The sequence below is a fragment of the Vidua macroura genome, chromosome 18 (genome assembly GCF_024509145.1).
Source record: "Vidua macroura isolate BioBank_ID:100142 chromosome 18, ASM2450914v1, whole genome shotgun sequence".
NCBI lineage: Eukaryota > Metazoa > Chordata > Aves > Passeriformes > Viduidae > Vidua > Vidua macroura.
This window is the reverse complement of record NC_071588.1, coordinates 3,251,453-3,276,724: the sequence shown is the minus strand read 5'-3', so window position 1 is coordinate 3,276,724 and position 25,272 is coordinate 3,251,453. Positions and strand designations below refer to the sequence as shown.

General features: G+C 46.7%; 1 protein-coding gene across 2 annotated transcripts in view; it reads right to left on the bottom strand.

Moving 5' to 3' along the window:
* Positions 1-23,746, bottom strand: part of SETD1B (SET domain containing 1B, histone lysine methyltransferase) — a 48,224-nt gene extending 24,478 nt beyond the window's left edge. For both annotated transcript variants that reach the window (XM_053993768.1, XM_053993769.1), the window contains exons 1-6: positions 23,508-23,746; positions 22,989-23,143; positions 22,467-22,565; positions 21,701-21,971; positions 18,464-18,576; positions 14,635-15,810 (exon numbers count right to left, since the gene is read on the bottom strand). In XM_053993768.1, the coding sequence (XP_053849743.1) occupies positions 14,635-15,810; positions 18,464-18,576; positions 21,701-21,971; positions 22,467-22,565; positions 22,989-23,143; positions 23,508-23,580 (1,887 nt within the window). In that variant the 5' untranslated portion in view covers positions 23,581-23,746. The remainder of the gene's footprint in view (positions 1-14,634; positions 15,811-18,463; positions 18,577-21,700; positions 21,972-22,466; positions 22,566-22,988; positions 23,144-23,507) is intronic.
* Positions 23,747-25,272: the final 1,526 nt, after the last annotated feature.

Below are 25,272 nucleotides of genomic sequence, written 5' to 3'. Positions count from 1 at the left end.
ACTTGCAGCACTTCTTTGGCACAGGCAATGCTCCCCACACCTACAGGGCTGCCCAACAAGTAAAACAAGTGACAATAATATCCAAGTACTCATTGTAAACAAACAGCAATGCAAACACCAGCCCAATTTACACCACTTACTTTCCTTCCTAAGGCCAAGAGGGAACTTTGAGTTGGTATCTCAAACCACAGAAGGACAGAGGGAGAATTCCCTGGAAGACCCTGCTGGTCCCAGAAGAGGGGCACAGGGATGAGGAAACCCCACGTGCTTGCCTGTGTCTCACAATGTGCTTCATCAGGTGCTGGTCCCTAATTAGACCATCCTGCACATGGGGAGACACCACAAATGGGGATTTGGAAAGATGCAGGGAAGGATGAGGATGACAGCTCAACTGGGCTGTCAGTGTAGGGCAGGAAGGGCTTTTGAGGAGAAGGCACATAGGGCTAATGCTTACAAAGGGAAAAGGTCTCCTCACTCACTTCCAGTATTTCCTGACACCAGGAACAGAAGAAATTTGACTTATGTTTTAAAGACAGCAGGAGAGCTGGACAGCTGCCCAACAATCCATGCCATCATCAGAAAATCTAGTGAATCAAGATGACAAAACAAGCTAAAATGACTCCTGTAGGATGGACAGCAGTGCCAAAGAGCAATCCAGCCTCATGCAAATCCACACCACACTTCCTGCAGGCCTTCACATGCACTGAGCAGCTGAAATGGGGCTTGACACTTGGAGGCCCTGTTTCAGACTCCAGAGGGGATTATCCTGTCTCCCTGCAGGACAGTGGAACAACATCAACATCTCCACGGAAAGGAACTTAGCAGTAGCTTAAATCAGTATTTCCCAAAGCAAAGCCCCTGATGTGACACAGGGCATGAAATGATCCACACAAATCCCCACCAAAAATAGGAGAAAATTAATGCAGTGATTGAACAGGAGGGGTTCAAGCTGTTTTTACTTGACTGTACATAGGATCTCCAGTGGCTGTAGGAAATGATGCATGGATTCTCCCTTCCAGAAGTTGAAATAGATCCTGGAGTAAGAAACCCACCCAGGCAGCTGCTAGGCATTTCCACAAGGCTAAGAACTTCTTTCATTCAGCAAGTGGTGCAGGGAAGGACAGACAATTCTAAACGAAGCAAGAAGAAAGAAATGGGAAGCCTGTGTGGTATTGTCTGAGGTAAACAGATCTTTACTGATCCAGAAAAAAGGCAACTTGAGGAATATGATCCCAAGGGGAGAACACTCAATCATCCATCATTCAGTACTTTCAAAAATCCATTCTCTTGGCAAGAGAGCACCACAGTCCAGTTTTCACTGTGGATTTCAAGAGCCCACTGCAAGAGCTTCCTAGGACAGAAATCCTCAAAGCCAGGAATTAAGCCAGTGGGAAAACAACTGCCAGATCTGCCTCAGCAGAAATCCTGAAGAGATGAACTAGCAAAGAGAGCTAGGTTGAGGGGATTGCTCTGTTTGTTAGTAAGTTAGTAAGCCATCCACAGAGAGGATGGCTTAATTCAGGTCTTTCTCCCTCCCAAGAGGAGGAGGCTCCAAACTGCAAACCTCATGGCACATGATGTAGTTACACTGCTCCTGTCAGCAAGATCATTGAAGAAGGGATATTTGGAGCAGCCAGACATTACCTCTGGGCTCCCCATGCACTAGAGACTCTCTGGTGTCTGCAGGGAGAAGCCAACATAACATCCCTGGGGTCCACATTCAGCAATGCTGACATTGGAAACTTCCAGACACCCAGACTGCACAGATCTGAGCAGACACCGACACGAACACCCAACTGGGCAGGTCACAAAATACAGTGAGAGTATGAGATGGGGAGTCCTTGGCCCCCAGCCCGGCCCAGGGAGGCCTGGGCAGCCTGTGAGTGCCCCCACGCGAGGCTGGCCCGCACAGTCGCCCCTCCTGCATTATGTGGACAAATCCGAAGTGGCAGGGCGAATGTGTGCCAATTCAGGGCCAGCGTCATGTGGCCACAGTGTTTTTCATCACATATGAAACACCCTAAAATTGGATTTACCATCTCATGGAACCATGGCCTTTTCCCTCAAGTCTTAAGTAGATCTTATTAAGGGGGAAAAAAAAGGGTTTCTTTATGGGGGGAGGAGGAGGTAGGGAAAAGGAAGGAGGAAAAGAGATGGGTGTTAACATTGGAAAGCCATGTAACAAGGCAGGCTCTTTCCACAGCAATGGTTGTTCTGGTTTCCCTATTTTAGATGGGGGGAAGGGATAGCTGAAGAGCTATTTGCAATCTAACTTCAAAGGCTTTAGTGGCTGGGAAGCTAAGTCATGCATAAAAGGATGGTAGAGTGGCAAGAAAATACCCCCTACAGATAAATTAGTCAGGGAATGTTCTCTGCTTTTCCCAAAGACTTTCATACAGCCTGGCTGGCTTTAGCCAGGTAAAGCCCTTTTCAGACACCAGGTTCAGTGATGCAGAGTTCTGGGAACTAACCAGCCAAATCCAACAGACGAACTGAACAGTCTCTCTGAAAAACAGAAAGGCACTGGTACACTTGCAATGGGCTTCTCTGTCATTTTCTGGCAGCTCAGCTATTATTTTATTCTAAGGTCTGTCCACATACAAAAGATGCAGAGCTTGAGGCAGCATTCCCTTCTCTAAAGATGCAAAGAAAAGCAATGAATTCAGAAGAAATCACACTGTACACAGAGAACTCAATTCCCAAATGATTCTGTAACGCTGTCTTGCTCTTCACACTGGTGTGCAGAAATGCACCCATATTTCTACAGAAGGTACTTTGCAATCAAAGATAAAGGGAACTGGCAACATTAGCTCAGAGTCCACCTATAAGTAAAAATAAAAAAAAAACACCCTTCAATATCTGCATGAGCAGAGTACACAGATCTCTCACAGTTCAGTGCCAGGCAGGAGCTCACATGCCAGCCCCTGACCTCACCCTCATACTTAAACCTTAGGTCAAATGGAACCATGAATTCAGATCTTGCTACCAAGAGGGTGATAAGAAAGGAGATAAGCATGGAAAACAGTCTAGCTCCCCAGCTGATAGCAGCATGTTGAAGAAAAGGTTGTACACATGCTGTATTTAAACAGTTCTAATCAACACAACTAGGCCAGTTTGATACTCTTCCCCTTTTACAGAGTTCTACTGTACCCTTGAGTATCTGAAATCACGTGGCTATCACAGTTATGGCAGCATTTTCAATGTCCTGTTCAGTGCTATCTACATTTCAGTGTTAGTACCAACAGTGGTTTCATTTGTGAGACCTGGATGTCCCCAACACAAAACCTGTACAACACTGAGTCTCCTCAGAAGGGAGGGCAGAAATTAAAGAATTTTGGGTCTTGAAGGAGAATGGGCAAAAGTCTCATCCTTTAAGTCTCTCCTGCTCACTCCCTGCCCTCCACACCGCTCTCCTTCCAGCAGCTCTGTTCTAGCCCAGCATCAGCTATTTGAAAAGAAATATGCATGAAAGAGGGAACACTGTTAATAAGGTCTTTAGGGCCTTGTTATCATCCTAACTGCAGTCATGGTGGCTGCATGGTATGGTTTCAAACAAGGAAACCTGTGGCTTTCTGTTCTGGAGACAGTCACCACCATCACCCCAGACAGGAAAATAGGACATCTGCTGCATTTCTGAATTCCCAGAAAAATTGCTGCGGAGAAGATGGTTCAGCCAGCACACACGATCTTGACTGACAAAAGACATTTACCCACTTTGGACAAACCCCCACTGGAGGTGACACAAGTGCTTTGGGTCTGCCGGGACACAGCCTGGAGTGGCCCCAGGGAATGGGAGGCTCAGGAGACACAAACCCTCCCTGGCTGTGAGTCCTTCACAGCAGCGACCACAAGCCATGAGTGGCACCCTAATGAGCTTAGCAGCTCCTCATTTTCTGAGCATTACAACACAAACCTAACAAGTCCTTCCCAGCAAAGCAGGAGATGCATTAAAACCCAGCTAGACCACAGGAGATGCTTCACTCTGAGGAGCCTATTTCCAGCAGTTGAGTAGATGTTCTTCTCTAAAAGTAAGGGTGAGACCAGCAAGAAACTGTTCCCCTTTGGTAACATTTCTCTTCTCTCAGGAGGCAGCTTGATTTTTTCACTGCTTAATTTCCTGCTTAGATTTTTCTTCTCTTGCTGTACTCAGATTTAACTAAGTGCATAAAGTTAGAGAGGACAGAATCAGGCTCATCAATTGAGGAATGTAACATTAATTAAAACAATAAAAATCTTTTTCTAAGACAAAGAGCAAGAAATATCTCCAAGTTGTCCTTTTTCAAAACCTGCTCAATGAGGGAAATGCAACTTTTTCCCTCTATCACTCCCTTTGGGTGATAAAATCCTTGTGGCTGCTAACTGCTGACTGACCCCTTAACAAAAATAATCTCTGTGCAGGACATAACATTTCTCATGGCCTTCAAGAAGACACCAAACTTTTACTATCAAACTATCCCCACTGTATGCAAAATAAATTGTAAAACCACAAGTGTTCTAAAGCACCAGAGTGGAAATACCCCCCAGCTGGGCTGCATTCCCAGTGCCATTTGTGCAGGCATAAAATATGCAAAAAAGAGAGGAGAGGTAAAGTGTGCTGATTTCCCCAACTGTCCCCTAATTAGCAGGCAGGAGGTCTAAACAAACACATGAAAACACTTTTCACCTAGAACAAAACTCAGCTGTGCACTGCACTGTCACAGGACACTGCACAGGCTCAGGAGTGCAGATGGGTTGAATAATGGATTAGATGTTTGTGGAAGACAGGTCCAGCAGCAGCTACTGAGCTGAGCATTGCTGATCTGCTGGTCAGGAGGGAGCCAGGGGAGCTGTGGAGCGGCTGCTGCAAGGCACCCACTGCAGACCCAAAGGAAATAACCCCCAGCAACACAGACAGCCAAGGAAAGGTAGAGATGTGCCTTTTCCTTGCTTACTCATGAGTCAGTCTGAAGTCTCTCCTGCTCTCTCTTGCAGCAGAGCTGTAATCAAGCTCTTCCACAGGTGACTGCTCAAGTGGAAGGGCAGCATGTCCACGGCAGAGCCCTTCAGGAGCCAGCACCAGGTGATCCATGTTCTGCTCCTCAGACCCACCACTCCAGCTCTCAGGCTCTCCTAGGCCTCCCCATGCTGTTGACACTTCCTTTACTCACTTCTTCACTACCTGCTTTAAAGAGCTTTGCTAAAATGCTCGAGATGAGTGAAGCCCTGCAGAAGCTCACAGCAGCACAGCATCACCACAGCCCATTCTTGAGCCGACAGCTAAACCCCTCTCCATCACACAGCTCTTTATTGGTATTTTTAAAGCAGCATTCCTATTAGACTGGTTCATTAGCTTGAAGTTATATATGAAGTCTTAAAAAGCCAGGTTACTTATTTAAAGAGTTATGTGAAACAGTTGTGAGGAAGGCACAAAAGCAGGCAAACACAGCTCTGTGCTCACGCATTCCATGCCCTGTTCACTGATTCAGGTGTTCAGCTGGAAGGCATGGGCATCTTTTTATTTTTAAGCAGTTCTGCAGGAACAACTGCTGTGGTGGTTTGTGGCTCATCATTTATTACTTAGCACCGTTTGGCCTCAGCACCTTTTGAAGCACCAGAGCTGCACAGTGGTCATTTTATCACCAACCACCATCAATACATTTCACTGGACATGATCCTAAAGTTCTGCCTCACTAACACAATTGCACCATGCAATGCTCTTGATACCAGAGCTCAGTTAAAATAGTAAAAATACTGCAAAAACTGACCCTTCTCTGACTGCAGCACGTGTGCCCCAGCAACAACCCAAGACAAAGTCATGCAACAAGACTTCCTCAAGCTGAAGTCTGAACATCCAACCCAGCAGGGCTCACAACTGACTTCTGGTGCCTGGCAGCCAGGCTGGGTGTCCCCAGCACAATGCCAGCTCCCAGGGAATTTAAAAGCAACCCCAGCATCAGGACACCATCCTCCATCAGGGCTCTGCTGGACTGCCCCCTTGCCACCAAACCTTCACCACCTGTCTGCCTCTCACTGACCCGGAACACACCTCAGCTTTGCAAACCCATCTGCTGTTACCACTTTTCTGAGGTAATTTAGGAGGTGCATCCCACCTGACACTATATTAACAAGCAAATAAATTCGTTGAGATTCCCTTGTCAAAATTAATCCCTTCACACACGTCTCCATGGCATACATTCCACCGGTAGATTGCCCTTTATGTATTACTGCAATTTGAATAATTTCATGCAGTATGAAGGATTTTCATATTTTCCAAGTATTCCTTTTTCTTGACAATAGCAAAATGCTTGTAGCACCATGATAACAATTGCTCACATTTATCTGCATCCTTCAAAGACAATATTTCAATTATCTGCACTGGAAACTCTCAGCTACATCTGCCGACCAAAATGCCACATTTGGCAACTGCTTAGCAACAAGGACTGGAAACAGTCCCCAGAGCCACGTGCCAACATCACACCAGCTCCTGCTTCCACCTAACAACACTGCTATCACCTCAAATAAGTATATTTTGTTCTGCCTAGGATACACAAGGCACCAGAAATAACAAGCTCCTTTGGGAAAAGGGAAATGTGGAAAAAAGCCGCCTGCTTCAGCAATCCCTCTCCAGGCTCCACAGGGAATGTCTCCCTGGTGTGTGCAACACATGTTGATCCTGCAACACAGGCCGCTTGGACATAACATAAAACTGTGTCTGCTCACTGCCAAGCACAGTTCTTGTGGAAAAAAATCTGGATGTAAGAGAGCAACTCCCACCCCACGTCACCCACAAAAGCAGCAGACATCAGATTCCTTGATCAGGACAGCAAAAAGGCCCAGGAAAAACAAAACCCCATCCGTCCTTGATGTCACCCACCCTACACCATGCTCAGCCCTCTTTTTCCTAAGGCTCTGTGCCATTGCACTCAGTGGCACAGGGAATCTGGGCAGCAGCGAGCCTGAGGACATCCCACCTTGAATGCTTGAAGGTGTAGGCAAGAAGGTGAGACAGGAAGGACTCGACCTCAGCAAGACCATCTTTGTTTCTCCTCCTCTTCCCCTCCTCACCATTCTCAGAGCCTTTTTCCTAACTATCTCCCTGACTTACTGCCTGATACTGAGAGAGATTGGGCAGAACGCAGGTGAGCTGGTCAAAGGTGTGTGGTACTTGCACTTCGCACACTGTTATCGACTCCACAGAAATACACAGTCCAAACACAGCCCTTCGGAGCAGCCAGCAACTCCAAACGCCACCAAAAAGTGCCAAAGTTGAGGGAAAACTGCAAGGTGAGCTCCAGCTGTCTGACACCTTTGCAGGAAAGCCTCCCAAGCACGGGCATTGCTGCCAGCTCCGTGTCCGGGCGGTGCCCTCCGTGCTCAGCCACTGCCGGAGCCCAAGCCACCAACAACTTCCTCTACTCAAACTGCTCCTAGAGAAATACCCTTGCAGCAGCCAGAGGAGCAAACCTATTCCACCTATTCCAGCCTGGAGAGAAATGAGAAACCTCAATCTGCTGCCTTGTTATTTCCACTTCATGAGGCCTGTCTGCACTGCTGGAAATGTGTGAAAGCAGATGCTGACCTTATTTTAGCACTATGCAAATAAAAAAACATTTTTAACTTCTTTTTTTTTTCCTTTACCATTTTCTTTCGTCTTTGTTTTTTTTAATATTTTATTTCTAGGAGCACAAAATATGAGCAATCTTTTTGTCATGATGAATGGGCATTTCCAAAAGCAAGCACTGCACTTTCACAATAAATCCTGAGACAGCAATAACATGTCTGGGTCAAAGGAGCCCTCGTGGGCAGGTATGTGATGCACAGAGTTAACAATCTCACAAGTTTCATTTTGAGTTCTGCCCCATCTTCACTAGGTACAAATAAGTACCCCAAACTGAAAATTAAAATTAACAGAACGGGGGTGGCAAAGTCATGGGTCTCAAAATTGATGCAGTATGGAGAAAACATTCTACTGATGAACTGTATCTATTTAGAGGACTCCAGGAAAGGCACCAGCCAGCAGAAATTTGAATAAGAGCTCGTCTGCTCAGTGCTCTGTGTCAGACACAGACACATATAGAACACAGCGGCTGCTCCGGCATCTTCACAACCAGACCCAGAAATTAGTGCTGTTCTGGCGGCTGCCAGCACAATATGTTAACAGCAATTATTTTCTCAATATTTCTACTGATTACCTAACACACTGGCACGTTTTCTCAGTGTCACTGCATGTTGCAACACACGCCGCCATCCAGTAACTTGTCTGCATTCCCTTGGTCACTTTTCACAGCCATCAGATGCGAAACGCAACTGGAATGATAATGGGTTGGAGAAACTGTGAGGAAAATGTGTCACTTCAGTGTGAGGCTTCACAGCCTGCATTTATGACATCTGAACATTCAATATCGTCACGGCTAAATCCTGAGTGCTGTAAAGAATAGAAGAGCTCTGCAAGCAGCAAAAGGTAGATGGCCAATGGCTCTCTAACTGTGGATAGTCTGCAGAGCTCAGATTTGCAGATATTATTCCACTGTAAGTTATGTGCTATGGTTAAACACCGTAATTTGGATCTAACTTTGCAGTGCAGGGGCATCTACAGATTACACAAACACAAAATAAGCAATGCTCTACCTATTAACAAGCAGTTCAAGTGTACACAGCCAGGTTCTGCCAGGAACTGAAAATTTACAGAAAGTCACTGGTGGAGAAACAGAACAAACTGAGCAAGTGGTGAGAGTATTGTCAGGAACAGTGATTTATAAAAAGGAATGGCAATGTCAATTCTATCAGGTATGCAAAATGAAAAAGCCTCAAAGCCTTGGCCTGGTGTGAGAGCAAAAGAACCACTCAGCCTCCCAACCACAGCCTGCTTTCTATTTTTCAGTTACACTCCAGAGCATTTCACCATTTCCAGCTCTGTTATCAACCAGAGACACGTTCTCTCACTCTACTGGAGTTGTTTGGTATCCAAAAAATCCAAACCACAAACAGTCAAATGTTTTTCCATTCAAGTTTCCTTCCCCCAACAAGCATACACGCATGAGGGGTGTATCATCAGGAATGCCAGGTGGATCCTATGCAACACTGCTCTGAAAAAGTGACAGTAAAAACTGACACTGGGCTTGTTACCTCTTGCTCCTCCCTCTGCTGAACATTTGTCTGGTCAAGCTCTCTGCTCTGCTAACCACTCTGCAAGCACTCCAAGAATCACATCAGAGCCAAATACAAAAAGTCAAAAGTGAAATACAGCTTTGCAAAAACGAACAGACTCCTCTGCTTCATATAAAGTTTTGTAGGAGCAGCAGGTTGTCATGTGGTAAATGAATCAGTGTACAAGAAAGCAGTCCCTGCCTGTGGTCTTCCAGCATCAATTCTGAAAAAAAGGTAAAATAACAACCTGCACTTCCACTGCTGTGGGAGCCTGGACATCCCTGCCTTGGTCAGGTTATTTAGGAACTGACCCTCAGCATCTCCAGGAGGATGCAGGGCTGCAGTCCTGCCCCAGCCTGCTCCCTCCTCAGGACTCAGTGGCTGAAAAGATCACTGAGCTCTCAAAGGGGCAAGTGGGCCACTGTAGTGTCACATTTAAATCACCTTTTGAGGGGTTTACGTGCTGCCTTTCTCTTCTGAACAAGCTTAAACTCCACAAGATCTCCAGAAGTCCCTGTGGCTTCTCGCTGTTGCTGTGTGTGGGTCAGGGAGGGCAGAACTGAACCCACAGCTTAAGCAGTTCACTATCATTTTAATTTCACAGGTTTAGCATGGCTGGTGTAATTCACATGTAAAACCACAGCAGTCATCCAAATCTCTGCTGCCTGGGCATTGGCTGGCTGCATTTCTGGAAATTCATGGTCATAACACGATACCTATTTTTTGAGTTTCCATTAGGAACCGGTTCTGTCAGGCATGATCGCATTTGCAAGAGCTCAGGAGGCAGGAAAATTTGAAAAAGTGTTTGAGACTGGGTATAAATCACAGCTCTCAGGTTTTTCTCCCTTCTTCAATTAAAAGGCTACATTCAGAGCAACCATTTCCCCCATCTATTCTCCCCATCTCCCTCCAGAAATGATAAATCCCACTCCAGCTGTAAACTGGATCCCAGGTGTACCCATATATATTATATATACTAACAGCTACCAATGGGCATAAGGGCTCTTGCACAGTTACTGTGGAAACGAAGGTATCAAATTTCCTGGCTCTTAAGGATCTACCTTCTCAACCCTAATGTGCATTTACCTTGAATAAATCACTTCTGAGCTCTTCAGCCCAGAGACATCCCTCAGTAGAGCGAGATTGGGTTCACCTTTAGGAGGCTCCATGTAACTCATCACCAGTGTCCCAGGGGCTGCCTCCAACCCACACAATCCATGGGTGGGAGCAGGGTACAGGAAGAGAACATCCTTCTGCAGGCACAGATGGACTTGCTCCTGCCCAGCTCAGCTCCAAGGAGCATCAACTGCCCCTGGGGCAACTACTGCAGGTATTGCTAGCACCAAAATCCTCAACAGCTCCTCTCACTGCCTGGACAAACCTGGGCTCTGCTTTGTCTCACCAGAGTTTGAAAAATGAAAGGCTGAATTTGGCTCTGCAGGAATGGGCAATCATTTCCCAGCTACTGAAACAATGCCCAGTCTGGATGGGGATGCAGCAGCATGGAGCCACACAAGACACGAGGCAGTGTCTTGAGGGGAATGTCATCACATCCTGCTAAGGCTCCAGAGGGACAATATGACACTTCAACAAAAATTTCTTCCAGTTCTGGCCATGGCCACACAAGAACCCAAAGATGTTTCAATACAAAGGGCAAATTCAGCCCAGATGTAACCTCGGGGACTTCAGCAGAGCTTGTTGCAGGGCTGAGCCTGACCCACCTTGTCTGTGAGTAAGCACAGCTGGGAAATTCTTCCCGGGCAGCTGTGAGAGGAGCCACTGCATCCACAGAGCTTGTCCCAGGGATGCTGATGCTGTCCTGCAAGAGGCACCTCAGCACCCAGCACAGCATTCAAAACACTCCCAACAGCCACATGAAACAGCTGGTGACAGCACTGGCTTTCAGGGTCTCTAGGGCTGTTGAGCACTGTGTAACTTCCAGTTCCCAACCCATTTGCTAAAATTCCCAGCAAACAGCAGAACTTCTCTTGCCTCATTCATGCTTCAGGATCTTCATTTTTATGATGATCTTTGGCATTTTTAAGGCACCCCTCCCACCTCAGTAACCCAGTGCTTAGCCAAACTACCAGGAGGACAGGAGACTGCTGATCCCTCAATTAAAAAGTGCTTTTGTACTTATAAATCTGGAAAAATACCATTGTCAACCATACAGTCTTCCTATTACACACTGGCTATGCACACAAACTGATACATTCATAAGCTGAAACATGAAAGGCATCATCAATATACAACAAAGTGACTCCCTGCAATCCTGTCACCCTCCCCAAAACAAAGGCAGGGCCTCTTCCTGCCACAAGCCAAGCCAAAACAAGACCTGGCTCAGATGGGATGTCAAAACGTCAAACTGTACGTGCTTAACCTTTGCACTTCCGAAACAGCAAAAATCCAGTGAAAAGAAATTATTACAATTCTTTCCTTTTTATCTTCTCAAGCACACAGGAAGGAAAGTTTGTACATTGCTCCTTCAAAAATTTCCCTCATATAACGATGCAGCTTAGTTTTTTTTTCTTTTGTTTTTTTCTTTGCCATCTTTTAGTTTCTTGGAAAAGCCCTCTCTGTCCTGCCTTCCTGTCTGGCAGATTGTTCTTTTTGAAAAGGATCCTTCTCCTCCCCTTACCTTGTACTGCCCAAATCCCACTGTTCCATGTCTCAGCCTGGTCCCTTGGCTAAGCTTAGCTGGGCTTTCTCTGCAGGCCTTAATCACTGCTCCGAGATTAGCTGGGTTAGGTGTTGCAGTCAGACGCAGAGCCCTTCCTCTCCCACACCCAAAATCCCTGCCAAATTCTGGCTTAGGAGTATCATACCAGATCTTGAAATCAAACTCCAGGGTCTTGCATGATAAATCAGAGCATTTGCTGGGCTTGGCTGTACCTCCTTTACTTACAGCAAGTCTGGAGGGGTTAATCTGCCTGATGATTCGACAGCACTTCACCTATAGAACAGATGTTACTGTATCAGCAATCATTGACAAAAGTCGTGCTTGTTTTGATGGGAAACAGGAGGAGGTCCTTCAGAAGCACTGATCACCTCAGGAAAAACTTCCTTGTGACTTTGCTGGCATCCTCATGAATCCTGTGATTTTCCCAGCTAGAGCACCCACCCAAAGAGAGCTGGCCTGGGGCTGCTCTGACCCTTGAAGGGCCAAATATTAAGTAAATAAGTTCAAACTCTCTGCCCTTTATTGCTTCCTTATGATACTTAATGAGCCTCCCTACACTATGATATCACTCCTGCTCTGCTCCCCAAGCCACACAGTCACAAGAAATATTTGTGTCTGCCTTCCCTCTGTTTCGCTGGAGGATTCTCTGAAGGACTGGAGTAGAATAGTGGTATCACAATAGGCTGAAGCTGGAGGTTCAGCTTTCCAGCCCTTACACAGACTCAATGCCCCTCTCTAACTCAGTTGGAAAGCTGCAGCTCAAATTTCAGCCTATGTTAAGTCACTGTTCAGCTCTGCTCCTTCAGCAAAAGAAAGGGAAGCCAGAAGAGCCTTTTTCTAAAGCAAAAAACTGTGTGGGGAGAAGGGTGGGGAAAGGAAGCAAAAACACATGGAGATCGTTTTTTCTGCATCACAAGGAGCAATGAAAGGCACAGGCAACTTTTCAAACATGTCAGAATAGCTTAATGCAATTTGTAACCAAGAGGAAGTTTGAATAAACAGCTCCAACAACAAACATCAACTTTTTTGGGGGAAGGAGACAAATAAAGCAGAAATGACCTGCATGGAGACCCTACTACCACCCTTCTGACATCTGCAGAGGGTTGAGGCACTTACATAATTTTGTATTACAGAACCATTGATGTGAACTTCTGACACCAGCAGCTCATTAAGGGGAAAAAAGAGATTTAACATGGGCTTCAACATCAGCACGCTGCTGCCCCATATCACAAGCTACAATATCACATCCCAGCCAGTCCTCCAAACCCCGTGTCAGCTATGGAAGTGCCTGACCCCACACACCATGCTGGCACCTACCCATCTTCCTAAACACACTCAGAATTGGCTACACCCCACCTGCATGAATGCAAGGACAGCAGATACAAACCCAGAAATGCAAGGAGATGAGGGATGTCTTCCTCACTGGTTTTTAGTCAAACTAACAGTGTCCCCTCTTAAGCCTGCCAGACCGGAGCTTAAGGAATCAAAACTCCATTCCTAATTAACACATCATCAGGCCCCACCAGCCAGGGACTTGCCTCCCAAGAGGGGAGCCTGGGCCAGCCTGGATGATGAATGAGAACTCAAGCAGCTGAACTGTTTCAAATGCTAAACTGGCAACTGCAAGGACAAGCAGGTTTGGAAAGGCATGCAGGAAAAAAACAAAATATCCAGCACAGTCACATTGTTTTCACTATTTAGCACCCAGACTTGCACTGTGTTACTGCTGCAGAGCTTTCCCTCCAGTGAAGCATCCTGCAAAGCCCATGGCTACGGGAGCAGCTCCTCCTCTCCCAAAATGCAGACACTTCTCTGGTGAAAACTTCTCAACTGCAAACCACTGGAGGGAAACCCATTCTGCCAGCCTAACCCCAATAAACTTTCATGAGTAAATTAAATTGATCTACCATACTCGGGACATTTACACAAGACCAGCCCTCTTGACTGCAGCATTCTTGCACACCAGGGACAGCAGTTTCATCTGCTTGCATGACCATTACAAACATTGAGGAGAAAGGTCTGGCATTTGCAAAGATCTGTATTTTGACTGTTTCTTGACACAGCACAATAGGACCAACACATCCACTGCAGTGATACTCACATTTGTTGCAACAGACCTCCCAAACAGACACACTATGCAACATAATTCCTGTCTGCTGGCACCACTCCACACTGTTCAGCTCTCTCTCCCCCTTCAGCCACAAATGCCCCGGCAGAGGCAACATGCTCCATTCTATTATTGGAAGACTCAGTGGAGCACATCCCCCACAAGTCAACTACCTCCCCCTTTCAAACACTCCCTCCCCCCCGATAAAAGTGAGTATTAAAACCCAGCAACTGTCTCCCGTTGGTACCAGATGGCAGGAATTGCTGGAGAGCTTTCAAACACCCTATACACTCAATACTTCGGTGCAACATGAAAGCCCCGTTAAGCAAGTGTGTGTCTGCATACACACCCCTGCTCAGGGACCACAGCAATGGCAGAAAGTGCTCCATTAACTCCTCTAGTGGCTTAAGTGTCTGTCAACACTCAGGACATTCACACAGCCTGAGCACTGGCCAAACTTTGGTGGCTTGTGCAGTCCTTGAGTTCTCCTGAAGCTATAAATTGCAGCAGGCTGGTATTATAAATAAAGAAAGCTGGAGACTGCAAATTGATTGAGACCATTACTTTGTGTCACATCTAACTCATTTCCAGCTGGCTCAAGTAAAAGGAAAAGCCACCAGAAACCCCACGCTCTGACGACACAAAGACAAGTGCAATTCCCCACCCCGTCCAGCTCTGGGGACACATGCAAAGCTTCATAACTCAATTTCAGCTCACTTACCTCATCCATTTTTTCTGATGTTGGAGTCTGGTCACCAGGCACCATTTCTTTAGCCTCCGAGGTCTCAATTTTGGAGGTCCTGCTCAGCTGATCAATGGGAGTCATGCTGGCCTCTGATGCCCCTCGGGAATTCTGACTCAGAGAAGCTGTCCCAGGGATGGGCTCATCATCATCAGAGTCAGGTAAGGGTGTGGGGCTGATGTCCTCCAAGCCTGTGCTGGAAGGGCGCGAGGAAGGCGTCTGACCCCTGAAACCAGGCTGAGAGTTCGAACCGTATGTTGGGATGGGGGAGAGCTGGGAAGAAGAGGAGGAAATAGGGCTACCTTCCATTCGGATCTCATTATCTGAGTCATGCTCATTAAGAAAGGGTAATTTTGTTCTCTGCTCTTTTAAGAGCATCTCAATCCTTGAGTCTAAACTGTTATGCTGCATCTCAGTCTCCATGGTGGGGGTGCCAGGGGTCTCGCTCCTCTCTGGAGTCTGAGAGAAGGACGCTGTGCTCGGTTCAGGAACAGAGTTCGAGTCGGGCAAGGGCGGAGGCTCCTCTGGTTTCTCCTTCACTGGGACAAAATCGATGCTTGGGGCAGCGCTGCTTTCCACAACCATCTCGGTGGGAGGCGGTGCAGGTCTCCGGTACTCTGTCTCCCTGGAAGTTTGGGGAAACGGCTGCTCGTCGGATTGGGGAAAAACAGCTGGTGCTTGATAGGGGGAGAAGGCAGATTTATAGCTCGAAGAACTAGAGTGGCTCAGGGGAGGAGTGTGAGAGAACTGAACTGGCTCCTGCTGATGGGATTTGAATGTACTAAACTGATGCTCGGTGCCTCGGAACACCCCTGCCGAGTTGTGCATGTAGTGGTGTCCCGGGCGACGGTTGTACGCATCCGTAAATTTCGTCTCGTGCCTCCTGGGTTTGTACCCACTGTCCTGCCCAAAATGGTACACAGGCGTCGTCTGTCGGCTGGAGTAGGTGGAATCCTGGGAGAACGGCGTCCCCAGGCGCGGGGTGTGGGGTGTTCCTTGGGACTGTGGGGTGAATTGGCTGTAGGAGTTTGGGGTGTCTTGCCGGCAGCTGGAATAGGCTGTGTCATGGGAAAAGGGCGTGCTGCTGTTTGGGGTAACGGAGGATCCCGCGGAAGAAAGGGAACTGTCCTTCAGGCGCTTCAGGGAGTCTGTCAACTGTAACAACACAAGAGAGAAAAGCACCTAAACACACACTTCTATAACGATATTTGTCTAATCTGTTTGGATTTCAGAGGAGTTGAGCACCGGAGAGTTTGTGCTGATTTCCATGGCAAAAAAAAAAAAAAAAAAATAGGTTACAGCATCCCTGAAAACACAAACCATTATCCATTGCTAACAGTCTTCTTTGATTTAAAAGAAAAAGTCAGGCAAAGAGTAACTTGTCTGCAAGGGGAGGAAGAAGAAAGCAGATACAAGTTTCCCTTGTAAACTACCCCCAAGAGCATCAGGTGAACAGGCGGACTTCCACACCACTTTTAGCTGGAAGAGTTCCAGCTAAATAGCAACTATGTAATGCTTGTCTAAACTGCTAACATGGAAGAAAATAAGAAAAGTCTGCGATGTGAAGCTGTCAATTTATCTTTTTTTTTGGTGAACAAACCAAAACATACAAATGAGTGAACTGCCAGCCTGCAGCCAAATCTATGCAGCAGAGCTGGCCCACCATCCTCCCTACCACTCATCTGTAACAAGGGAGAAGGCTACACGTACAAAAAGTACAAAAATTTCTCAACTGGCAGCAAAACACCATTTTAAAGCTTTTCACAAAGTCAACAGCTCAGAGTGCTACTGATTATGGCATTTGAAACTGAAACCCTACAAACCTACAGAGCTACAAACCTACTGCTCTGCAACTCACTTCACAGGCGCGTTCAGGGGGTTTCTAGGAGCAGCCCTGCTCCAGCTCAGACTCTGCTGAGTCATAACAGTGCCACACTTATCATCAGCTCCAGAATCAATTTTCCATAATGCAAAGCAGGTGCTCAGTGAGAATCCTCCTGGTAGCAAGAGAGGATGGACTGAGCTCCAGCTGCCTAAAAGCACACCAGGATAGTCAACTGGTGAGACCTCTTAAGCACAGGTAGGCAGAGACGTGTAAAGTGACCTGCTTATAACATGCCAGCACCATCAAACTCAAGCTGAACTCTCACCTGCCTGCTATGTTCACACGTCTCACCAACTCAGTAGTGTGGACTTGCTCTCAGTTTGACCCCCTGGACACCATGACCAGAAAGACATCAAGAAAGTTTCTTCCTCAACTGTCCTAAAACCCACAGAAACAAGCAGGAAGCACGTGGCTGGTTCTTAACAACATCCACACTGCTGCACCTTTAGTATAGATGTGCTGCGGAGTGTTTTTCAGTGGGGTTTGTGTATGGCCTGGAGGCAGGGATTGCAGAACTGTCAGATCTTTGCTGCTCTGCATGAGAGGAGGAGCAAATGTCAGGAGTAATTTACTGAACTACAACAGCAAACAAGTTTGTTGGCAGATCCTAGTGTCAAAACCATGATGCAAACAGTTTAAAAGTTACTCACAAAGCCATAATTTTGATGGTAATTGGGAAAAAAATAAATTTAGAACAATAATATAACACATGAACACAATATCTAGAGAAAGAATCTTAAGGATAATTACAGCAGGGACTGCTTTGGGTGATACCATCAATTGTTAACCCTGAAAAAAAGAGTAAGAACAAATCTGCCCATTTTTATTTGAGATGTGGAAGTAGCAGAAATGAGCAGTCAGGATCTACTTATAGCAGGGGTCCCAGCAAAATCATTACCTGTCTCCCTCCTGCCTTTAAAAGCACCTTGCTGGGAGGTAAGGAAGAACCAACCTCTTTTATGATTTTGTTAAAAGGATACTGGGGTTTTGCCTTGCTGCTGTTGGGGTGCTTTGGTGGGAGGAGACTTTTCCTTTTTTCAGATCAATGGGATTTTCATGTTCACTGTACAGCTATTACCTATCCTGAGAACACTTGATTACAGAATTAATGAAATCATGATGTTTTAAGAAGTTGTATGAGTAGAGAGAAGGAAAAAAAATCTTTTACGAATCTCTTTCAAATTTGATGTCTTAAAATCAGTTCTTAAGTCACAATGAGGAGCCAAAGTACATTTAGACAAGCCAAAGAGGCTGATGACTTCACACGAACAGGCTTCCCTTCCCCCTGCCCCTCTCATCCCAGTGGGGTTTGCAGGGAAGCGGGTAATCGTGCAAAGCCACGGACAGAATTGTGCCCTAAATATCAAGGGACACCTGGAAGCCCGCAGGAATTCTGTCCACTGCTTTTATTAAAAGCTGATTCCGGCAACTAATTAAGATTCTGGAAAATTGATGCCACTATTGAAGCTCAGACACCTTCCACCTCTTAGCCTTTAAGCAAGGCTGAAGCCCGTGCGTGCTGAGGATTACACACCGCAGACGCCAGGCCAAATGTACCACTGTAAATCATTCCCCTGACTTCAAGGGAAAAATCTCATCTCAGGGACAGATCTGATCCAGTCCTAACTGCAGGAATTTCTGCTGTTAATAGGGCACGTTCTTTTGGTTCTGTAGGCATTTTGCACTCAGAAAGACAAAAAGCATTTCCCGTGCAAAGCAGGCACACATCAGCCACGTGCTCCATGTTCAGAGGTACATTTGTTATGGCAATTATGAGCAAGTTCTATTTAAATGTGAATTAATAGCATCCATTGGAACTACAGCAAGACACAAATAAAGATAAATTAAAAACGTTAAAATGCTAATGTTAATGTTTGAGATTTTCTAGGAAGTTTTTCTTTAAGAAAAGCCAAGCACACTTACCTGGAGAGCTTCATTCCCAGTTGGGGACACGTCCTGTTCAGTGCCTACAGGGAGGGTCTGAGGAGTGTAAAGACCATTAACCAGCAGTTCATAGAATCTCATGCGGGTTTCACCTGCACAGACCACAATGCAAGAGTTGATTAGAAAGAACTATCACAATCCATGTAAAAATACACATTCTTGACACTCACATGACCCTGCTACCACTCCCAGCCCACTCCATCCATGCAAGAGAGGAGCAGTTATCATCTCAGAGCTCGCAGGGATCATTTTAGAATAATCTGCTGGGCAAGTGAAGTCAGACACTCCCTTCTCCAGCCAAGACAAGGAGGTTTCTAAATCCTTTTTCCTCTTCTCAGCCTCCTTGGCAGCTCTGCTTCTTACCATGCTTTCTGGAGCGCAGCCGTTTCCCTCCTCTCCAAAGTGCCAAGCAAAGCTTGCAGATTTGAGAAGTGACACTCTCACCCAAGGGAGAAGCCTCTGCCAACACCCAGAGCCACTTCAGAAAGCTCTCCCTACACACCTTGCTCATAAGAACTGCCTGTTACTAATGCAAACACAATGCATGGGAATGCTGAGGACAAAACCGTTAATGCTGTCTTTCCAAAAAGACACCAATTAATCCTTTTTTTCCCCCCTGGTTTAAGGAGAACTCAGTGGCATCCTTCGAAGAATAAAGCCAGAGAAGCAAACTGTCCCATATAGCATTACTGAGCCTCAGCCTTTTCATGCCTAAAGTCTACAAAGACCCAGTTTCTTAATATTGAATTTTTCATTACTACAAAAACTTAATCCTACTTATTTTGCAGTCTGCAAGAAATCTGTCATCAGCTTCAAAGGCAACAGAATCAGACCCTGAAACTGTCTGAATTTTGCTCTGAGAGATAAAGAATACACAGAAAAATGGACAGACCAGGCACCTGAGCCCAGAAAATTAATTCAAGCAATACCTCCCCAAAACCAGGACCATTTTTATGAGAAAGTCCTGCAGGATCAAACCTCAACCTCCCTGTTAATCACCCTGTTCAATTCAAAACCAAAGCAACCCTTAGCACAATTCTGTCCTGAAAAAGACTTATTTATCTTGCACAAATGCTACAGATGAAGTTATTTGGGTATCAAATCTCATTGCACAAAGTCCTGAGCCTCATCCTCAACTATGTAAACTGTTTAAGTTCAACCAAAGCCATAGATCTCTTCACTGCAAGAGTCTGAAGATAAGCTTGAAATATTAACACACACCACCCACACATGACACTACAATACCACAGACATGGAAGTGTTAGGCTTATTTTCACTTGTTCTTAAAAAAATATAAAGTCATTGTTACATAGTTCTTCCTGGATCCCAAACATAACACAGGAAAAGTTACAATTTCAAAGAGGTTTATGAATGTGAAATTATACCTAGCTATTGCTCTAAGACAGGTAATTACTAGTTGTGTCCACTCTGTAGATGGATAAACTGAGCAGAGAAGTTTCTTTAAACAACCCTGTCTCAGATGAGGAGACTGGATTTATTAGTTTCAGATTCCCAGGCCTGTGCTCACACCAGACAGATAAAAATGACACTTTTACTCCTAATATTTATTTTGCTACATTGTGAAAACAAAGTTTTTAACCAACCTTTCACTGTCTTGCAGAGCAGAATACTAGAAAGAAACAGTGAAAAGGATACATATATATTTTAAGTATGCCCTAACCTGCTAATGCTATTTTAGGAACACCATTTTTACTTGATTCTGACAGATTATAGCACACTGACAATCCTACTCTTTTAGAATGAAAGAGAAGCAACTGTGTGAAAAAAAATACATTAGGAGCATAAAGCTGGCAAACAAAACAGCAATGCAATTTGAAACTGACTTCAGCATTTTCTCCCAGGAAACAGAAGCCTAAACCCCCCCCATCATTTCCCTGATGTGCTACAAACTTTCTGGACCAGCTGCCTGGTCAAGACTTGCAGCATAGTTTATAAACGGAGGAGAACAAGAAGGAAGGCAGTATAATCAGCTTGTTTAAAATGATTGTCATTAAGACATCCATCACTTACAAAACAGCTTTAGCTTATATTATTAAATCTGCAAATGGTTAATTTGTCCTTAAATGTGATTTTTACCTTCAAATTTCAAAGCAAGGGAAGGAGCCTGTCTGTAAAAATTATTGATACTAGAATTTCAAAGTATACACATGTAAGGTCAAGCCTAGCTCCCAATAGAAAATATTTTACTGCTACTGTGATTTTTCTTCTAACAGTGGTCAGTAATGTCAATAAACATCCTGTTCTACTCTATCACATGTGGCACACCAACTGCTGTGTTGGTTGTGCACTAAACTGTTGAAACCTTTAAATACAGAACAAAAATATCAGCATTTTTAAGAAAATGGTGTTAGCAATATCTTTTTCCCAAGAAAGCGTGCAGCAAGCCAGTCTTAAACTAGAAATGCCACCTTTAGAATGTAGAAATACAATCAGCAACTGATCCACACCTCCTCAGTCTTAGACATTTTCTAAAATTCAGGCAGATTTTAGTAAAGCCCTTTCACTAGCACACTTGGAGGAGAGAGAACAAACCAAATGCAATGCTTTCACACATGCAGAAACTTTATTTGGCTTCTGAGGGCTCAGGAGTGGGGCTGGGAGCTGGTTCCTCCAGCACAGGGAGCTGCTGTCGCTTTAAGAGCCGGTCTCACACTTATACACTCGCACACACTGACAAGTGCTGCGTGTGCACTCTGCTGTGCCAGCCCCCAGCCCGCTCTAAGTATCAATGAAATGCCAGGCACGCAGGGGACAGCACCCAGCCCCGCTGCTGCCACCGGAATCCACAGATTTGGGTCCCAGGAACCACCAGGACTTGCCCAAAAATCCCAAGTTTGCAAAATGCAGGTGCCACCGGGTCCAGCAGCCCTGGCAGGTGGCTGAGAGGGACCAGCCTAGGGCAGGGAGATGGGGGACATGAGAGGGCAGCGAGCAGGGACAGGGACGGGCAGGGGAGAGGCAGGGGACAGGCAGGATGGCAGCATTTTGCAAATTACAGGGCTGTCTCTTAGCAACAGACAACACATTTGGCTCCACGTGACTCGCCCAGGCCCCAGACAACCAGACCCGCTGCCGGCTTCCTTAATATTTTTAATCACCAGGTCCCTGCCCTATGCAACAGCCCCCGTGGTGGGAGTGGGACCGGCAGGGGCTCTGCAAACCCCAAACGCGTGAGGCCCAAATGTGCCCCCTTACCTTTTGTATCCAGCTCCACGTGGATGATGTTGCCCATGACAGAAGTATTGTGAAGGTGCTGCACAGCCTCCCGGGCACCCTTGACAGTGGCAAAGATGACTTTGGCAATGCCCAGGTGCTTCTTGTTCTTGGGGTTGTAGAGAATCTCCACCTCTTCCACTTCGCCGTATTTCTTGCACATGTCGGCCAAAAAGTTTTCACGGATGTTGTCGTTCAGCTTGGCAAAGGTGACCTGCTTGGGAGGCACTGGCCCCACGTAAAATTCATCAATCTGGAAACGGGCACAAGGTGGGGAACGATAAAAATAATCGGCATTGTTAATGAGTGTGGGGGAGGGGCCTAAGGATGGCACGGGAGGGAGGGGGTTAAACCATCCTGCAAAGTTTGGGGGGGACAAAAAACCTCCAAGGCTCTGGGTGAACCTCGGAGCTGAGCAGAAGCTCTGCTGCTGCAGCCATTCATTGGAACCGGCTCCTTTCTGGGCTACAAAGATGCATTTTGAGCAGTACTGCCAGCAGAGAGCCCACCCCCCACTGCCCCCCGCCCCAGAAGCCCCAGCTCCAAAACCTTCAAGTGATCTCGTTAGACAGATGCATTGATTTCTTGTTATCCTCATAGAAGAGGATTATTGTTAAACAGTTTGCTAAATAACAATGTTAATATAAATATGACTGTCATTTAAACGGTCCATTAAACTATTTGGAACTCAGGCTTCACTCCCAGATAAACAAGTTTCCAGAGCTAAAGCCAAAAGTCAGGGCAGTACCTTGAATTTGGGGACAGACAGCTCCAACTCCTTAGTTTTGGTCCATATTCGCCCTATTCTGGGATCCCTGACACAATCCACAGGAGCGATCCCCGAGTTCTGGGAGAAGGAGGAGGAGGAAGAGGAGGAGAGAAAACATAGAAACAGCAATAACAAGACTTGAAATTTAAGACAAAAATAAAAGAAAAAATAAATCCCGAGGAAGCACGGACTGTCTCAAGGGAAGGGGAAAGCGCACACACACACACGTGTCAAATTGCAATACTGCTGGGAAATGCACACAGATTGGAAACACAGAAAAAAGCCGCAGGTTTGGGCTCCTGACAGTTGAATACACAGTGTCAGGTGGCTGTAACTTTGGTGTCTGTGCGTGTCCCCCCCAGACCCCCCTCCCACACACATGCGCTACGGCGAGGATTACCACGACCCGGAGGGACCCCCAGCCCCCAAAACGCCGGTAAGACAGAGGCTGGCGGGGGGAGACACGACACAATGGGGGAAACCCGGGAGCCCCCCACTCACAGGCATGCTGAAATGTTGCCCATCGTAACGGTAGAGTTTGTGCTGTCCTTTTTTTAGAGCCGGGTCAATAATCAACTTGTAACTTCTCCAATGGTGATTTCTTTTCTCGACAGAAGTGCTGGCTTGCGTGCTGTTCTCCATTCCGTTGATCCAACCTGAACGCGGTGGGGGGGGGTGGGGGGGGGAAAGAGAGAAAGGGGGAAGGGGAAAAGAAAGAAAAACCACACTAAAAACCATAAAGTTAAAAAAAAATATTCAACAAAGACATCTTCGTTTCGGTGTGGGTTTTTGTTTTTTTTTTTTTTTGTTTGTTTTTTTTTTTTAACGAGCCGCCCGATCTACACACCCAGGCAGGGAGGAAATCCACCGCGAAACGAGCCCCAAAATGGGGGAATTGCCAACCGGGTCCCCCCCTCCACCCCAACCAGACAAGAGGCAGAGAGAGAGGAGGAGGAGAGGAGGAGGAAAAAAAAAAAAAACGAAGAAGACGAAGAAAAAAAAAAAAAGACCCAATCTCACTTGAACTCTGCTTTTTGCCATGATCTTCAGGGTGCTTGGCTTTTTCCCCCGCCTTGGTCTCTCGGAAAGACATCGCGCTGGGCGGCCGATCGTCTCCGGGCGGCGAAAGGCGAGCTCCCGTCTCACATGGGGCCGGTTACCGGCGCGGGCTGCCCGCCAGGCTCCTGCCTCCCGTTTTCGCGAGCCACCACATATTGTGTGTGTGCTCGCTGCTGGCGGCGGCCGGGATCCCACAATACACCGCTGCGAGCGCCGCGAACGCCTAACCGCGCTCCGCCGCCTGCACATTCACGGCGGCCGCGCCGCGCAGCCCCCGGCCCGCGGCCGCCCGCCGCCGCCCCGCCGCCGCCGAGCGCCGCCGCATGGGCCGCCACCGGGACGCGCGGGTTTTTTTTCCCTCCCCGCCGCGGGGTTAACGGCATGCGGGGGGGCGAGTGGAATCTGCCCGCTGCATTTACCTTAGAGCAAACTGTTTCTAAACAAGATGGACCTATAGGTGGGACAAGTTGGGTTTTTTTTTTTTTTTTTTTCGCTTTTTTTTCTCTTTTTTTTTTTTTAGGGGAAGACTTGGGCGAGCCCGGGCGACCGCGGGGGCGGGTGGAGCGCGGACCCGCCGCGCTGCTGCGGCGGAGAGTGCGGGGGGTTGCTGGTTGGGGGGGGGGTGGCAACACACGCAGAGGAAGGGGTGATGGAAGATGGGGGGAGCAGCTTTGCTTATTTAAAGGTCCGGAGCCCTCGTCAGCCAATCAGCAGGGAGGTTCCATTTTGTTTTCGGTATTAGAGGCGGGCGGCGCGGTGCCCCCGGCGCTCGGCGGGCGCGGGGCCGGGCGGAGCGCGGCGGGCGCATGGCGCGGCCGTCCCGGGGCGCGGGGCCGCGGCGGCCCCGGGAGCGGCCGCGCCATTGGCTGGGGCGGCGGCAGCGCGGTGGGCGCAGCCAATGGGAGCGCGGCTTCCATGGGGCTTGAGTTATTAGGCGGCGGGGTAAAAGCACCGCGCGGCAGAAGCCAAGGAGAGGCCGCGGGACCCGCAGCCATTTTTCTGCAGTGGAGCGAAATGGCCAACTGGGCTTTTCCTTTGTTCCATAAAGGGGGATCCGCCATGTGAATCCACACCGCGCGGGGTGGTGGGAGCCTCTAGCGCGGTGCCAGACGACTCACTGAAGAAGGAGGATTTAAATATATATATATATATATTTCAAACCCTTCACCAAAAAAAAAAAAAAAAAAGTAATGCGGATTTTTTTTTTTTTCACCCTTATGATTCGGGATCCATCTTTGTCTTGTGTAACTAGGTCATGGCACACCCTATGTCAGCAGTTAACAATTTCGAATGCCAACAAAAAAAGAGTAAATACATTCTTTTTATATTTTTTTCGTTGTTTTGGGGGTTTTTAAGCTTAAAGCAGCTCTGATGACTGAACAATAAATTTGAGAGACTTCTCTCTTGTATTAAACACTTGATTCCTGGCCATTTTTATTAACTCCTTTGGTGCTTAAAAGGTAATGTTTTAAATATAGGTATAGGAATAGTAAATTCTGGCAAAAAAATAAGGCAATTTTACTATGATAAGCTTTTTCTCTTTCTTTCCTCTTACATTGTAAGTACCCAATCCATTCTGTCCTCGCTAAGTGTAGTTTTCATGTTAATGTTACTGAAGTGGTCCTTATTGCTAAGCCTTCATTTGCATGTCTTATGTTTTTGTCTGTTTAAACCAGTTTATGCTTTTTGAAATATTTTACTTATAAAGCAAACTATCTGGCTAAGA